Genomic DNA, 17,380 nt, shown 5'->3' on the forward strand with positions numbered 1-17,380 from the left:
TCCTCGAGTTCTCTCTGCGCAGGCGCGGTGCCCCTACACAAGCCCCCTCCCCGGGTCCCCGCGAGGTGCGCAGGCGCAGTTTCTCTTCCAGCCCGGACCCCGGGGGCAGCGTGGTGCGCAGGCGCAGTGTCCTCCCGCCTCGACCCAGGGCGCAGCGACTTGCGCAGGCGCGGCTGGCCGCAAGGACTGGGAAGGCTGTGCAGCGGAAGCTGGACATGTCGGGGCTCCGGGTAGCGTCGAGGCTGCTGCGCACCAAACGCCTGGCGCTAACCGGGACGGTTAGTCAATACCGCGGGCTGGGTCCGGTCCGTCTGGGATGGGGCGGACGGGGCCGAGGTCTGGGCAGATGGTCTCTGCAGGCTGGGGTGGAGCAGACGCGGGAACCCCGCGCCCCCGTCTCTGATGTGGACGGGCTGGGGACGGCCTGCGGACCGGAGCGGGTAGGACCCGCGGGGCCGCTCGAGAGGGTCGGGCGCCCTTAGGGGGGGCACCTGGGCTTTTTCTGTAGCCGGCCGGGCCGCGTCCCCGTGAAGGTCAAATGATCCCGCGAGCCTTCTCGGGATCCCCTTCTGTCCGGAGTGTGGGTGCCTCTTGGGCCAAGGTCTCCTGGCCTCCGCACCCCGCACTTGAAGGAAAAGAGGAGGCGGGTCTGCCCAAGGTCACGCCGGCAGGTAGCGGCCTGTTGGTGCCCCGGGCCTCGGAATCCCCAAAGGCCCGTAGAACTGGGGTGGAGGCGGAACCTTGCATTTGGCCCAAGGCGCCGGCAGGGCGGGGCACTCGGCCTGCAATCTGGTCAGATCCCCGCAGCCCCTTGGTGGGGCGATGTTGCCGCCGCGGCCCCGGGTGGCCGGTGGCAGGGTGAGGTTCGAGCCGTGCTCCCCGCCGGCTCCGTCTTTGCGGCCCAAGGCGGGGAGAGGTGGAACGCGTATCTAACAGCCGCACCTCTGCTTGCCTTGCAACTGTTTACAAAGTCGGGGCCCCTTTCGAGAAAGCGCAGATTGTGTGTCCGCACCAAGGCCTGGCAAGTAAGTTTAGGCCCTTCGTTTTGGGTTTTGTATCGTGGCCTTTGTGCACACGTTTGACTGCCCGGCACATTGACTGCAAAACCACATTGGGAGAGGACGCCGGGACGTCCGTTTTCCTGCGATATCTGCGGAGGCCCGGGTCGGGGAGGCTGTGGCTCAGCCTGCTCGGGTCAGGTCAGTAAGGGTGACCTGCAGAGGAATTCTCTGCTCTCCGTGCAGGGTGTGCCAGACGTGCTCTTTGCAAGTACAAATTCAAGAGTCGATCTTTCATGGATTCTGTAAGCACACTAAATGTAGAGGATTTAGTTGTTTGGTTCTTTTAAATTAATTTGTTCACCCACCTACTTAGTAATGTAATTACAGCGTAAAAGTTCCAGTAGGAACCAAGGCCTTCAACAATAGTGACATGACTTATGCCTGTAATTATACCTGCATTTGTCTTCTTGAAAGGTGTATACTAAAAATTACGTTAAATATGAGAGGGTTTAGTCAGCCATCCATCCGATCCTGCCAACACCAGAAAGCATTTTTTTTATTTTATTTTAGAGAGAGTGAAGGGAAGGGAGGAAGGGGAGAGAGAGAGAGAAACATTCTCACCCCCCGCACCCCCCCCCCCCCCAGACGGGCTGGTCCAGGTAAGTGCCCTTTACTGAGAATTGAACCCTGCCACCCTTTGGTCCCAGGGCCTACGCTCTAACCACTGAGCAACGGGCCAGGGCCAAAAATACTTTAAATACTTTGCAACATGCTTACTGACCAGAGGCCCCCACCCTCCATTTTGGGCTCTAAGACACAGGTAGGGAGTCCAAGTGAAGTTCATAGTCTGTGGAGTATTTTTAGTCAGCCAAACATGAGCAGCCTTGTAAGTTCTTCTTGTTAGGTGAAATGGAAGATTGGTAACTGGTGGTGATTGGAAAAGGGCTAATGTGTCTGTCCTTAACCCTTGCATTCCTTGTGCAGACTAAGACCCTCCAGCCTGTGGAATTTCCTTCACCCATCACCTATCCTTTGTCAGTTTATGAAAACAGAAGTTGTTCTTTATCCAGGCTGAACTAGAATTCTGGCTCCAGCTTATAGCTGAAAGTGGGTGAGGTTCTAAGCACAAGAGGTCAGAGTGTGTAAACCTTTGGTATTGACTTGATTGGAAGTGATGTCCGTTGAAGTCAGCTGTTAGCTGCCAGTACTTTATTTACCTTCATTTTCTCCTTGAATCTTTACCACTCTCCTGTGTTTAGGTAGTTGTAAACATGATGGCAACATAGAGATAGTACAATTGAACAAGGTAGGCCTACAAAAGACGGTCTTGATGAAGATAGGTTTTCCTATGGAAATTAATTCTTCCCTCAAGCAATATATTTATTGGAGATTAATGTTGGCAAGAACAAAAGCGTCAATTTGACAGAACAAAAGAAAAGAGAAATTTATGATGCCAACTGAGACATGTCCATGGAAAGTAGATGATGAGGATAATTTGAATCAAGTCCACAGAGAAGTTTTCTTTATCTCATTTTGTACAGTTCCGTGGTATTTCCAAGTCATTTAATATTTACAGATGCTTTCAAGTTACAAAATTATCAAATCTGTTTTGCCTTTATTTCCTTTTCAGTTGTCCTAATGGACTGACACAATTAGAACTGCCCAGACTTTGAGACGCTTGTCCTATCTAAGTTAACTTATTTTCTTTGCATTTATATGTTTTAATGGTGTGTCTAGAATTACTTTCTTTTTCCTTGTTGTAATAAGAGTGCCAATCCCATAGAGTTTTGTATCGTGTGTGATGTTTTTCCTGATTCACTTGAATAATTATAGTTTGGCTTTTATATATAATGTGGATATTCATCTTACTTTGGAGTTCCAGAGATTTTTTTCCCCCAAGGATCCTTAGGTAGTAGGGAAAGTACAGGATCTGGAGCTAGCTGGGCAGACCCAAGTCCAAAGTACCCTGGATAGATTCAGTTTCTCTGTGGGGTAATGAGGACTCTGATGTAATATGTGAAATCTTTGTGTGTTCATCTGAGCCAGGACCCACAGCTTGCAGCCTGTGCTCAGTAACCTTGTGAACTATATTATAACCTTGTCAGCTGTATTTTAAGCATCCCTGTTTTAAAATTTTTAGTGAAAATAGTTACACATAGTTGTCAAAGAAAAGTCAATGAGTGCAGAAGGCCTTATAAATAAAAAGGACTAAGATACCCCTCCCCCCCTTTCCCACAGACGTGGTCCCCAGTGGAATCAATTCTGAATTGTTTCTGGTATTGACTCTTGGTATTTACCTCCTTTTCTCTAGCTAACATGCAGGTGCATTTTTATCCATTTTAGACATGGACTTTTGCTGGTAAGGATTTAGTTTACTTAAACCACAGTCTCAGCTCTCCCAATATAGTTATGCAACCACTTTTCAGATCCTCTATTGGCTTCTTTTGTAATTGTATAGATTGTACTTGCAAATGAGTTTCTTGTTCATCATTCATAGGTTCTATTAGTTGAGGACTTCCCCCACTTTGCTAGATTGATGATATCACTATCTCTACTCTTACTGTGCTCTCCCTTTTACGTCCTAATTCAGTCACCTATACTATTAAAAGGTCTGAGTGTTCTTTTAGTTTTACCTTCGGTAGATTTCCCCATTCTTCATGTTGCCCTGTTAGAAAATGTTTGATGGTTCTCTTAAAAAAACATTAATTAGTAAGTGGCACAAAATTAGTTTTATCTAAAGACAGAAATTGGGTTACAATTGGACTCTCCAAATTCTACAATCAGATTTAAATACAAAAGTTAGTGTTACTATTTTCCACAGGGAGACAATGTGATCATTTGTTAAAGATTTCATTATAATAGCTGCCCCTTTTTAAGTGTGTTTCTTTATTTAACATGAACATCCAAACAAGAAGTACTTAGGGAATCTCACTGTTCTGTTTTAACTTTGTATTACAAAATGTACTGTTCTTATTGGTATTGTTACTTATATCTATATTATAGATATCTAATTACCTATATCTAAAATTATTTCAGTGACAATTCTTTGTTAAAATACGATTTTGCCATTTAAAAAATTAAATTGAAGCAGAGGAATTTTGTTCTTTTTAATTCATTTTCTGAAGGAAAAAACTAAATTGCGCTATGTCAATAAAAACAAATGTGCTTAAAAATAAATTGGAGAAGTTAAGAATATCGCTCTAGACTTCCATGAGGGCGGCGTAGATAAACATCTGGGCTGCTGCCGTCCACAGCAATTTCCAAAACTACAACTAAAGACAGAACATCTATCACCCAGAACCACGGGAAAGCTGGCTGAGCGGAACCTCTACAGCTAGACCGAAAGAGACGGGCACAATCAGGGCACAAACGCTGAAAAACTGAGGTACAGGGGAGCTCATGGGTGATACGAGCTGGCGGCGGAGCCCAGCTGGAGGTGGGCGTTGCTTTCTTCACTCCGAAGAGAGACAAGCCCCCAATCTCTCTGAAATCCAGTTTCTGGGGAGAGACTGGGCTGTCTGCCATTGGGTCGGAGTGAGGGTGGCTTACTAGCAGAGCTGCGTGGAGGTAGAATTGTTGGTTGCACTGGGGTGCAAGACGGCGAGGACGCGGTCGGAGGCGCGGGGAAGCGGTTGGAGGCGGCTCACTGCCAGTCATTGCTGTTTGCCACGCCCTAGCCTAGTGATGCCCTGAGACTCCGCCCCGCACAATCTACAAACACACCCAAGCTCCTAGCAGCGGCTTTTGCATATGAATGGCCTTCTCTATTGCAGTTTAAACTAGTAAACTTGCAACCCGGTACAGACAGCTCCAAGGACTCCAAGCTCCAAGCAGGGAGGAGAGGACGGCAGTTCTCGCTGTAGCTCCTGCAGGGTAGCCTCAGACAGCAGCTGAACTGCACCCCATTGGAGATTCAGAAACCAATGCACCTAATGGTCAGTGTGAGGCACCAGATTTCAACTCCTCACATCCATAAGTGACACATTTGGGAGGCGGACTCAGTGAGCACCAAAGCCCCACTCAAACAAACCCTGTACCACAAGCGTGTCTCCAGCGCAGCAGTGCTTCCATTATAGACACAGCAGCTCCTCAGAGCCAATTGGCCTGGAGGTCAATTCCTCCCAGTGTACCAACAGCAATCAAGGCTTTTAACTACACCAAGACTTTCCACTCAGCCCACAAAGGGGTGTACCAAGAGCGACTACCTAGAGTGATTGGGGAAGCTGAGCTACCGGCCCCTATAGGTCACTGACCACACAAAGCCACTCCATCAACACAGGGAGGCAGCCAAAATGCGGAGACACCGAAGTATGTCACGAATAGAAGAGATAGAGGAAAGTAAACTAATGGACGACACATTATAAATGTTCAGAACCACATTTATAAGGTTACTCAAGAATCTTCTAAAAACCGCTGAGAAACTTGAAGAGACCTTCAAGAACCTTAATGAGAATACCAAAAAAATGGAAAAGGACCAGTCAGAAATTATGCATACACTGTCTGAAATAAACAATATACAGAAACTCAACTGTAGATCACTGTACCTGAAGAGTCAAACCAAAGATCTGAAATATGAGGAAGCAAAAAACACCCAACCAGAGAGGCGGAAAGAAAGAAGAATCCAAAAGTGTGAGGATAGCATAAGGAGCCTCTGGGACAGCTTTAAGCGTACCAACATCCGAATTTTTGGGGTGCCAGAAGAAGAGAGAGAGCAAGATACTGAAAACCTATTTGAAGAAATAATGACAGAAAACTTCCCCCACCTGGTGAAAGAAATAGACTTACAAGTCCAGGAAGCGCACAGAACCCCAAACAAGAGGAATCCAAAGAGGACTACACTAAGACACATCATAATTAAAATGCCAAAGGCAAAAGACACAAAGAGAGAATCTTGAAAGCAGCAAGAGAAAAACAGTTAGTTACCTACAAGGGAGTACCCATACAACTGTCAGCTGATTTCTCAACAGAAACTATGCAGGCCAGACGGGAGTGGCAAGAAATATTCAAAGTGATGAACAGCAAGAACCTACAACCAAGATTACTCTACCCAGCAAAGCTATCATTCAGAATTGAAGGTCAGACTAAGAGCTTCACAGACAAGAAAAAGCTAAAGGAGTTCATCACCACCAAACCAGGATTACATGAAATGCTGAAGGGTATTCTTTAAGAAGAGGAAGAAGAAAAAAAAAAGTAAAGGTAAAAATTATGAACAACAAAAAGACATCAAATACATACCTACCAACAAGTGAATCTAAAAATCAAGTGAATAAAAAATCTGAAGAACAGAATGGACTGGTGAATATAATAGAATCAGGGACATAGAAAGGGAGGGGACGGACAATTATCAGGGGGAAGGGGGCCTGAGGGGTGCAGGAAGAGATTGAACAAAAGTCTTACACCTGTGGATGAAGACAGTGGCGGGGGGTAAGGGCATGGGGTGGGGTGGGGAATCAGGTGGAGGGGAGCTATGGCAGGGGGGCGGGGTGAGAGGAACACCTGTAATAATCTGAACAATAAAGATTTATTTTTTAAAAAAAGAATGTCGCTCTTATAAGTTCAACTCTATTTAAAAATACAAGAAGCTACTTTGTAATTGGAGCAATGAAAATAAACTCAAATATGTGTGCCATCATCATTCAGTCTCAGAGTTAGAGGGAGCTTTAAAGGTTGGAGCCACCTCTGACTTCCTCACCGGTGGTCAAGTCATCCAGCCTGGCCTGAGTCCTTTCATCTTAGAGCAAAGTCCACTTGGTTTACAACAGCATTGGGAGAGTTCATTTTGTATTTTGTCAAATTCTCTTCCCTGTAATCCCCACTTGTTTGCCCTACAAAATAATTTTTTTAACCCACATGGTAAATAACTTCTCTCCTAAATTGCAGAATACTTGAAGGCATCTCTCATATCCCCTTTTGTCATTGAATGTACTTATTTTCTAAAACTGTTCTTTTGTTAATCCTTGCCTTAGGGTTTTTTTCCCATTGATTTTTTAGAGAGAGTGGGAAGGAGGGAGGGAGAGAGGAGAGAGAGGAACATCCATGTAAGAGAGACATGTGGATTGGATACCTCCCACACATGCCCCAGGGCGGGGATCAAACTCGCAACCCAGTACATGCATTGTCCCAGAATTGAACCTATGACCCTTCCCGTGTGCTGACCAACGCCCTAACCACTGAGCGTGCCAGCCAGTTGCTGACCATTTTAGTATATGAGGAATGTTGCCTCATGCTGTGCTTTGATTTCATTAATGCCAGTTTTCTTGGGTAGATGTTTATAGGATGGGACCTATAAGCCGAGACTTGAAGAATTGTAGAGGTTCCCTAGGGAACGGCCAGGAACAAGTGTCCAGGTGTTGTGATGTAGATAGATGAGAGGAGATGTGGCTGAGGCCTAGTGCCAATGTGGAGAGTGGCGAAACATCTCGGGGCCTGGAATCCTCAAGTGTACAGTGAAGGGATAACGGCCCTGGTGCCTAAGTGTCACAGCAAGCAGTAGAGCCTGTTCTAGAGCATTGATCTGCTGCAAGGTCCCGTGTCTTCCCAGTGAACCGCAAAACCTCACAGACACAGACGGGTGTAGCTTCAGTGGGAAGAGGGTTATGGATTCAAAAAAAGTGCTTCCTTGTTTGCAAAACTATCACATTGTCTTCCCCATTGTCCATTTAACATAACAAATTCAGAAATTAATGTGAAAGTATGCCTTTTTCATTTCCTAACTGAGTCAGTAAGTATCCTGTTTGGAACCAGCTTCATCTAGAAGTAGTTTTCCTAAAGTGTCAAGTCCCCTTTGGGTTTGTCTAGGTCCTTTGCCCCTGCTCTACCCTTCAGGGTTCAGTACAGGCTCCCAGGTGAGGTTTCTAAGTGAGGGGAGCACCCAAGTACGTAAAAAGGTTAACAACTCAGGAGAGGAAATTTAATTATCAGTCTTCTGTTTCTTCAAGATACTTAGTGCTCTCCATCCATCTCTCTCACCAGCGGCCGTTATCATCGGGATCCCGTGGTTTTGACTTCACTGTTGATGGGAGTAAGAGGTCGTCTGCTAAAGTTTCAGATTCAGTAAGTTCATGACTTTTTGTTCCATTATAAATTACTAGAGGCCTGGTGCACGAAATTTGTGCACGCGGAGGGGGGGGCGGTGTCCTTCAGCCCGGATTGCGAGAGGGCTCAGGCCAGGCTGAGGGACCCCACTGGTGCATGATTGGGGCCAGGGAGGGACGCGGGAGGTTGGCCAGCCGGGGAGGGACCGCAGGAGGGCTCCAGGGCATGTCTGGCCCATCTCATTCAGTCCTGATCAGCCAGACCCCAGCAGTAAACTAACCTATAGGTCAGAGCGTCTGCCCCCTGATGGTCAGTGTACCTCATAGCAACTGGTCGACTGGTCGACTCTCTGTCCCCTGGTGGTCAGTGCACGTCATAGGGAGCAGTTGAGCAGCCTTAGCATATCATTAGCATATTACACTTCGATTGGTTGAATGGCCGACCAGACGACTACACACTTAGCATATTAGGCTTTTATTATATAGAATTATCTTGGCTTAGAGGGATAGTAATCTATACCAGTTTTTAATACATTTGATTAATATACAGGTCTTATTTAAAGAAAAAAATTTAGCTGTTATGTAAACCAGACTAAAATTTAAATCAAGTAAAGCAGCAAAATAAAAAAATACAAATGACAAATGAACAGTGTTTACGGGGCGGGGGGGGGGGGGGGAGATGACACCTTACTCCACACAGAACCATGGAGGCTCTTTTGGTTCAGTGGGTTTATCTGCTCTCTGTTGAAGAAATGGAAATTTGCTTATAGGTTCTTTTCTCATAACCTCACAATAGTTACTGAGTGCTAGTTGGCACCTTCTCAGTCAAAAACGCAAACATGGGCCTGAAATAGAGTCGTGGTCCTTGGTTCTTCTGAGGTCACCCAGGCGAGCTGGGATAAGCTTATCTACATGAAAACAATATTTAATTTTAACATTTTCATGAGAAGCTTACAGATCACAGATGGGAAATCATGATCTACACTATATTATAAGCTCAAATTCATTTAAGCCTATGTATATAGGTATAAATAAAAAAGGTAAGTAAAAATGATAATTAAAAAGAAAAGCCAACTGCAGAATTGGTATTTTGGTCTGTGTTGGTGCTTTCCTTTGCATCTGTACATCTCCCTGCTTGGAGGTGAACCTTTACATTCAACATTCCAATTAATGATGGTTTCCTAGCTGCACAGGATAGATGGCTCTGCTTGGTATGGGTAGAGCTGGCCCCTGTCACTGAGGGTGTGCCCACCACATCTCAGGACTGCGAGTTGTAGGTATTCGGCCTCACAGGGTGGAGGCTCTTTGGGCACTTACTCTTCTGTGTTTCTTCTTTCATTCCCTTTAAGCTCTTTGCAGCTACAGTCTCAGTGTTCGACATAGTTGAATGGGTGACTAACAGGTGAATTTTTCTTTTCCAGATTTCTACACAATACCCAGTAGTGGATCATGAATTTGACGCTGTGGTGGTTGGCGCTGGAGGGGCAGGCTTGCGAGCTGCCTTTGGCCTTTCTGAGGCAGGGTTTAGCACCGCCTGTGTTACAAAGCTGTTTCCCACCAGGTCTCACACTGTGGCAGCCCAGGTAAGAGAAAGGGACTCTCTCAGTGCTTTTGGCACCTGCAAGGTACTGTGCTCTCCAGACTCTGCCTGAACAACTTTCTGCCACAGGCCGCCTTCCCACCTTGCCCCTTGCATTCACTCAGCTCACTCCCTTAGGGATCGCTGCCCACACTACCCCTGCTCATTGCCTGGAGCCTTGTTGTCATTCTTGTTTCTGCTCTAGTCACACACAGGTCTTCTCTGACCACTCCACCTACTCCCCCAAGCTCTTCTTGGTTTAACTTCCTTTGTTGCATTTACCAGTCTGAAATGAGTGTCTGTAGGCTTGTTTTCTTTTCTTTTTTTTTTTTTTAATTATTTTTTAAAAAAATATTTTTATTGATTTCAGAGAGGAAGAGGGAGGGAGAGATAGAAGCATCAGTGATGAGAGAGAATCCTTGATTGGCTGCCTCCTGCACACCCCCTACTGGGGATGGAGCCCACAACCTGGGCATGTGCCCTTGACTGCAATTGAACCTGGGACCCTTCAGTCCACAGGCCAACGCTCTAGCCACTGAGTCAAGCCAGCTAGGGCTGTAGGCTTGTTTTCTGTCTGCTCTGAATCTTGTGGTTACTGCTGCATCCTTATTAAGTGTGGTGGCGATGCGCTTTCATGAGGGCATGAATGTTCAGGACAGAAAAACAGTGGCTCTGAATTTAGGGAAGAAGACATAAATAAGGTGAAAAATTAAAGGTGATTTCATAATTTGTTCTTTCATTCTAGGCACACTGTAGGTGTGTCCAGCTTGCATACAGGTAGTATTCCCAAATCATATTTTACTGTCTGTTTTTTTATAGAGTCAACAGAGAGTATCTCTTTAGACAGACCATTAAAGCCACCCTAGTCTGGAGCAGCCTGTATCAGTGTCCAGCAGCGTTCTTCCGGAACTTAGTTGTCCAGATACTTTGTTCTAAGCTATGCTTTGTAAACTAGAGAATAAATAATATATACCTTTGGAGAATTTGTTGTCTAAAAGGAAAAATACAAATAGATAATTCTAAATAATATTGCAAGATATGTTCAGGTAGTGCAGTTTTAATAAAAAGAATAAGGAAAGGATAGCTTAACTTGAATGTTGGTTCTTGAGAAAAGAGAGGTTTAATTGAAGGACAAGACAGGCCACGGCCTGAGAAAGTCTGAAGAGTACTAGGAATGCCCAGAAGACCAGGCATCTATGGCCCTGATTCTTACTAAGAGTAGCAATAAAATAAATAGCTCTTATGCATGCACTGGGCCAAGTATTTTTGTGTTATTTTAAACCAGCTTTCTGTATCTGGCACTACTCTAATACTTAACATATTTTATCAGGATTGCGTTTGAGTTTACAGTTGGAGGGGTTGGAGAAGGGAGGGAGGAAGTAACAAGGTTCCTCACTGTCTGCCAGTGAATCATTTTGTCCTAACACATAATTTGGGAAACTGAGGCACAGCAGCACTAAGTGGGGAAGGAATTCCAATGTGGGTGTGCTTGATTCAAAAGTTGTGATTGAATAACAATTGGAAAAAAGAGAGGTAAGTTAGGAAGTGTGCCTTTATTTGTGAAAAAAAGATTATCTAAAGAGGAGGAATCCAATTTTAAGTTGTGGGGGTAAGGGCGAGCCTTAACATTTATCCCTGTGCTACGTTTTCTGTGCCTCTGAGGGGTGGAGGCAGGGATGGGGTGATCATGCACAGCAAATGGAAGAGGATGTGGGGAGTGTGACTCTTAAATTTGGAGTGTATTACTTGGCAGTAAGTGCTTCTCATCTTTAACACATGTCCACAAATTACTATTAGAAACATTTTGTCATAAAATTATCCAGATTTGTTGAGTACCTTTTATGTGCCAGGTTTGGTAAGAAGAGTTGCACATGTAACCTCTCGCTTAGTTCTCCAGATAACTCTTCGAGGAGTTTAGCTTCATGTCCCGTTCAGGAGACTGAGGCCGAGGGATGCAGTAACTTGGCCCGTGTCATTAGCTTGTTAAGGGGAGGAGGCGTGATTTGGAATCTGTCATGCAGTGCTGCCTCCCTCTGCTAAGGAAGGTCCTGGAATTGGTCTGTAGTCAGGTCATTCACGGATCGTTACCTTATAAGTACTCAGCTTCCTCCAAATCCAGTTCCCGGGGAGGGGCCAGGGAGAGATGAGCCTGGAAGATGCCATGGGGCTCCCAGTTGTAGCTCATAAAGTTGCTTTGTGTTTCCAGGGAGGAATCAATGCTGCTCTGGGGAACATGGAGGAGGACAACTGGAGGTGGCACTTCTATGACACCGTGAAGGGCTCTGACTGGCTGGGAGACCAGGATGCCATCCACTACATGACAGAGCAGGCCCCCGCCTCTGTGATTGAGGTAAGGTCCTCACAGTCTGTTTCTAATGGGATTGAGGCAGGTGTGGTCAGCAGAAAAGGATGGTGTCGAGCCAATATAACAAGGGAAATATTTTCTGCTATTAACCATTCAATTAATTTAATAAGGAAATTTTTATCTTTCCTGAAGTGTTGACCTTTTCATAGAATATATTAGTGTTGGGTTTGCAGATTTAGGTTGAAGTTGCTCGGAATAAATTAGCCATGAGTGCCTTGATTCCTCTAAAGTAATAGGTATTTGTTTTTGTTTCACAGCTAGAGAATTATGGCATGCCATTTAGCAGAACCAAGGATGGGAAGATCTACCAGCGGGCCTTTGGGGGACAGAGCCTCAAGTTTGGGAAAGGCGGACAAGCCCATCGGTGCTGCTGTGTCGCTGACCGCACCGGCCACTCACTGCTGCACACGTTGTATGGAAGGGTGAGGCGCCCTGGGTGCCCGGGGTGATGGGACATGGTCCAGTCTGGCCAAGCATGTGGTGATGAGCCGAAGACAGGCCACCTGGGGATGTGTCAGAGTATCAAAATGTCAGCCTAAGGAGTGTCATAAAAAGCAACAGAATAACGGTAGGCCATTTGTAGTAATTGTTAATTGGAAAGTATCTATTTTAGAAAACTAAATTGATAATCATTACATACCAGATTTGAACTTGTAATCTGTCACACTGCAAGTATAAGAGCAGAGCATGTATTTTAAGGCCCTTTGACCAACTCTTGAGTTCATGAACTGATTGATTTAATACTTAACTGTTAAAACTGGACTAAGACTTAAGGACTAGTAGTCACTGGATAATCAGGATCAACCTCGGCATGGCCCAGTAATCAATCTTCTGAATAATGTTGATTCAGAATAATCAGTATTCTGAACTCTTGTTTATAAATGGGACAGGCCATTGATTTGCAAGTGTTAGAACACCAGTGGCTTTTCTGGCCAAGTGTGTTGACAAATATGTAACAGGACCTGCTCATCCCATGGGATTGTGTGTCACGTAGGGAGCTAACAGTTTCATGAGAGACCCTTCCATTAGCCAAGAGGACTGTCAGATTCAGGGCCTGGGCCACCGTTGTTCAGTAGACCCTTCTGCTGCCATAGAAATATGCTTATCTGGGCTGTCCAATCCAGCAGCTTCCCACCACATGTGACCATCACAAATGTGGCTGATGTGCTGAGGGGCTGAAAGTTTTGTTTTATTTAGACTAAATGGCTGCATAGGGCCAGCAGATCCCGTATAATTCAGCTCAGCCTAAGTCGAGACCCTGTGGCCTGTGGGGCCCAGCTCTAGTATCAAGCTGCGTGTGGTGCCAGAGAGCCTATAATGCCTATTAGGATGTGTGCAAATAAGGGATATGTGAGCACATTACCAGTCGCTTCTGGAGTCAGTGTCCTTGCATGCACTGATGTGTGTGCACCTTTTTATGTTTTGTTTATACAGCCAGGAGTAGAACCCCTTTTGTGTTTCACAGTAGTATCAGCACTGTGTTGATGTGAGTTGGCATCTGTGACTTGTTTCCAGCCTGGTACTCTCCCAGGGTTTACCTGATCTTTTTGTTACATACTCCACATCAAGGTTTTTAACCAGTTCACATAAACAGCATTGCCTTATATGTTGGTTTAACACCCTAAATGTGGGCTCTTTTTGTTTTTATTTTAGTCTTTGCGATATGATACCAGCTATTTTGTAGAGTATTTTGCCTTGGATCTCCTGATGGAAAATGGGGAATGTCGTGGTGTTATTGCACTGTGCATAGAAGACGGGTACATCCACCGCATCAGAGCAAAGAACACTGTTATAGCTACTGGGTAGGAATCTAATTTTTATTGTATTCAATTTCTCTGTAGGGAAGTTGAGTTTCAGGGGTCCTTTATCCTAATAAAAGTAGAGGCATTTTGGACATGTGGTTCAGACACAGGCCATCACTTAGCCTGTGAGGGTAATCACCTTTGCCAGCCTCAGTTCCTCCTGTCTCAAGAGCAACAATATCATCCGCTTCTGAGGTAGACAAGAAAGTGTCTTATCAGTTCGCAGTGGGGAGGACCCTTGAGGAAACTGAGGCCTAGAGAGTCACATGACACTTTCTGGAATAACATCTCTTTTGCTTTAATGGATACTGGAGTGTTTTTTAAAATATATTTTTACATATTTCAGAGAGGAAGGGAGAGGGAGAGAGAGATAGAAAAACATCAATGATGAGAGAGAATCATTGATCGGCTGCCTCCTGCAACCCGGGCATGTGCCCTGATCGGGAACGGAACCATGACCTCGTTGTTTATAGGTCAATGCTCAACCACCGAGGCATGCTGGCCAGGCCAATGGATACTGTTTAATACTGATTTCTCAGGTAGATAAATGCTGTTTGTTTATTAGATGAAAAGAAGTAGATTCCATTTTATATCATCTGTCTCTTATTTTAACTTTAAAAAGGTGAATCCCTAAACATTTAAAAATTTCATTATAAAAGAGATATATGCTTATCATAAGAGGAATTGCTCAAACAGCACAAAAGTACTGAAGTACAAATGAGAGTACCTTCTCTGTCCCAGGCTTCCCTCCCAGTTGCCCAGGTAGTGTGTGCAGAGGGCACCTGTGGTGGTGGGTGGGCTGCTGTCCACTGAGGGCTATTAGAGAAAGCAGATTCCGATGGGGCGCTGTGTGCAGTCACCACTCTCTCTCTGCTGGCTTATCTTTTCCAGAGGCTATGGGCGCACCTACTTTAGCTGCACATCTGCCCACACCAGCACCGGAGATGGCACTGCAATGGTCACCAGGGCAGGCCTTCCCTGCCAGGACTTGGAGTTTGTTCAGTTCCACCCCACAGGTAGGATGGGGCTACTTTCGTGGAACTGAGGCTTTTGTGTGCTTTAAGCACTCAGTACTCATGGAATGCTTCCTGTAGTTCCTATACAAACTTGCCCGCTTTCTCATCTCTTGGGTCCTAACTTGTCATTTCCTCAGGAGACTTTCCCTGCTCCCCCAAGGTAGTGGAGGTCCTGTCTTAACTGCACCTGGCCCAGGTGTACTTATCCCACTTGTAAAGCAGCAATTGTTCAGTGTCCCTTACCCACTGTGTTGTCAGCTCCGGGAGGTAGGGACAGATGTTTCATTTACTGCTGTGTTCTCAGTGCCTGGCACCTGGTAGGACCTCAGTCAGTATTTACTGAGTGAATATCCTGAAAGTGAGGGGAAGAACATGTGACTAGAAAAGTGGCATGGGCAGATTTCATTTTGTAGGGAGAACGTCAGGCTGCCATAGTAACAGAGTGCCATCAGGATGCAGCTCTGACATGTAGGGCTCCATGAGGTGCTAATGAGTGAGGGTGCCCATCGTGGAGATGAACTCATCTTGGGTCATCAGACAGTACAGGTGTGGGGTTCAGAAGCGGGGTGGTCTCGGCTGGGGTTGCAGGTTTGAGAGAGTTGGGGAAATGCTATCCATAAATGAATCTGAGAATCTCTCTCTTGGGAGATGAACTCATCCTGACCTTTTCTTTCTGAGTTGTTTTTTCTGACCTGTCAACAGAGAGCTAGACCTGTGTTTTCTCCTTGCTCTGTCAGTATGTTCTTTCTGATCCCTGAAAGGGATTAAAAATAAAAAATGTATTAGGTGGCTTTATAATTACTTATTTTAATTAAATCAGAGTTCTGAATTCCCTGTGATTTATTGAAAGCTATATTTCTCATGCTTCCTTTTAAATGTGTGAGATATAAACCACTGGAAAAAATGCCATTGAAACTAGGAACACGCAGGAATTTACATTCTTTTAAAAGCAAGATAACTCTTGGTGTACGAATGAAAGTGTTAGCTGTAAAATTACGTTATGTATCTATCTCCTTTGTTAAAACAAGCATGGTGTGGCATTTCTCATTTTCATTACATTGAGGGACCGAGTTGAGGTGAAGGGCACAGACCTTGTGTGTTGCCAGGCATGACTTTGGTCTCTGTCCTTCCCAGTTGGATGTTGGGCAACTTACTGAGCTTTAATTGTACTTTTCTGAAAATGGGGATAATATTACCTGGAGTCATTGGGAAACTTAGAATTGTACGTAGCAAGTACAGTATAAGTATTAACTATGTAATAATTACTATTGTTGGTATTTGGTTACTTTAGATACAAATGTTCCAAGCTATTTTTTTTTTTACCTCAACTAGTCACCACAATTTCAGTGTGCAAAAGGATGTTCAAAAATTAAAAGCTGAGATATTTAACATATACTTAGCTATGTTGAAAGGTTAAAATGAGAGTACTCAGCAGGGCTGTATCATTGTCCACTGCAGCTGTCTTTCCCCCTCACTGCAGTTTTATCAGTGCCTTTTGTTATTGAAAAACTTTGCACTTACTATTCCTTAACTTTTCTTCTGTTTTACTCTGTTGACTTTAATGTCCTTTACATACCCTTTGCTTCCCTCTCCCTCCAGATATCTTTTAGAAAATACTTGCATAGGTCTAGCATCGACAGGTTATAAATATTCAATTAATTGGGTTCTTTGCAGGCATATATGGTGCTGGTTGTCTCATCACAGAAGGGTGCCGTGGAGAGGGAGGCATTCTCATCAACAGTCAAGGCGAGAGGTTCATGGAGCGATATGCCCCGGTGGCAAAGGACCTGGCCTCCAGAGATGTCGTGTCCCGGTCCATGACTATGGAAATCCGTGAAGGAAGGTCTGTGTGATTATCTCCAAATGTGCCTGAGTGCATATGCAGGCACACAGAGCCTCCTTTCTCTTTGGGGGCTGCTGTTCACGCCTACATTTTAACATGGACTGGTATGGCTTCTGTGTGAATTGCAGCATCCACCCCCTACCTCTGCTTAGGCAGGCAGGCTTTTGCCTCTGCTACTTCTGACTGTTGTCTGTTAGCTTATGTATCTCTAGAGAGTTACATTTTGAGAAGTTTAGCCAGTTTTTTTGTTTTTGTTTTTTTAAATTCTCACCCAAGGATGATTTTTTAAAAAAATCTTTGGAACATAATTTGTGTGTGAAAGTGTATGTGATAGAGACAGTCAGTGTTGGAGAAGTGAGACATGACACCCCCAACCTGAAAGTAGTGTGGGAGCCTTTGGTGTTGTATTGTGTTTTAACCCTTGTTTGGGGACCTTCAAGGTGTGTGGGCTATTTCTTGAACAAGGCAGCTTTAGGCCCTTCAGTGCCTGACACTTTGCCTTACTGTGGTGACACATCAAATATCTGCTGGTATGACCTTTGGAGGTTTTACATTTTTTCACTAAAAAATGAGAAGTCAAATGTTACTTGGGAGTATTTGGCATAAAAGGGCTTTCTGATGCACTTACCAAGAAAATCGTAGCAAACTGTGAGCCCTGTGAGGCCAGGATATGTGTCTGTGTGTTGTTCATGGCTGTGTCCAGTGTATGGAGTCCACCCTGGCCCATAGTGGGTGCTTAG

General features: G+C 44.9%; 1 protein-coding gene across 1 annotated transcript in view; it reads left to right on the forward strand.

Moving 5' to 3' along the window:
* The first annotated feature begins 119 nt into the window (after positions 1-119).
* SDHA (succinate dehydrogenase complex flavoprotein subunit A) overlaps positions 120-17,380 on the forward strand; it is a 30,441-nt gene continuing 13,180 nt past the window's right edge. The window contains exons 1-8 of the mRNA XM_079781093.1: positions 120-278; positions 7,974-8,054; positions 9,457-9,618; positions 11,821-11,964; positions 12,237-12,401; positions 13,633-13,781; positions 14,673-14,797; positions 16,472-16,640. Coding sequence (XP_079637219.1) covers positions 216-278; positions 7,974-8,054; positions 9,457-9,618; positions 11,821-11,964; positions 12,237-12,401; positions 13,633-13,781; positions 14,673-14,797; positions 16,472-16,640 — 1,058 coding nt within the window. The 5' untranslated portion in view covers positions 120-215. The remainder of the gene's footprint in view (positions 279-7,973; positions 8,055-9,456; positions 9,619-11,820; positions 11,965-12,236; positions 12,402-13,632; positions 13,782-14,672; positions 14,798-16,471; positions 16,641-17,380) is intronic.

This window comes from Cnephaeus nilssonii, assembly GCF_951640355.1.
Source record: "Cnephaeus nilssonii genome assembly, chromosome: 2".
NCBI lineage: Eukaryota > Metazoa > Chordata > Mammalia > Chiroptera > Vespertilionidae > Cnephaeus > Cnephaeus nilssonii.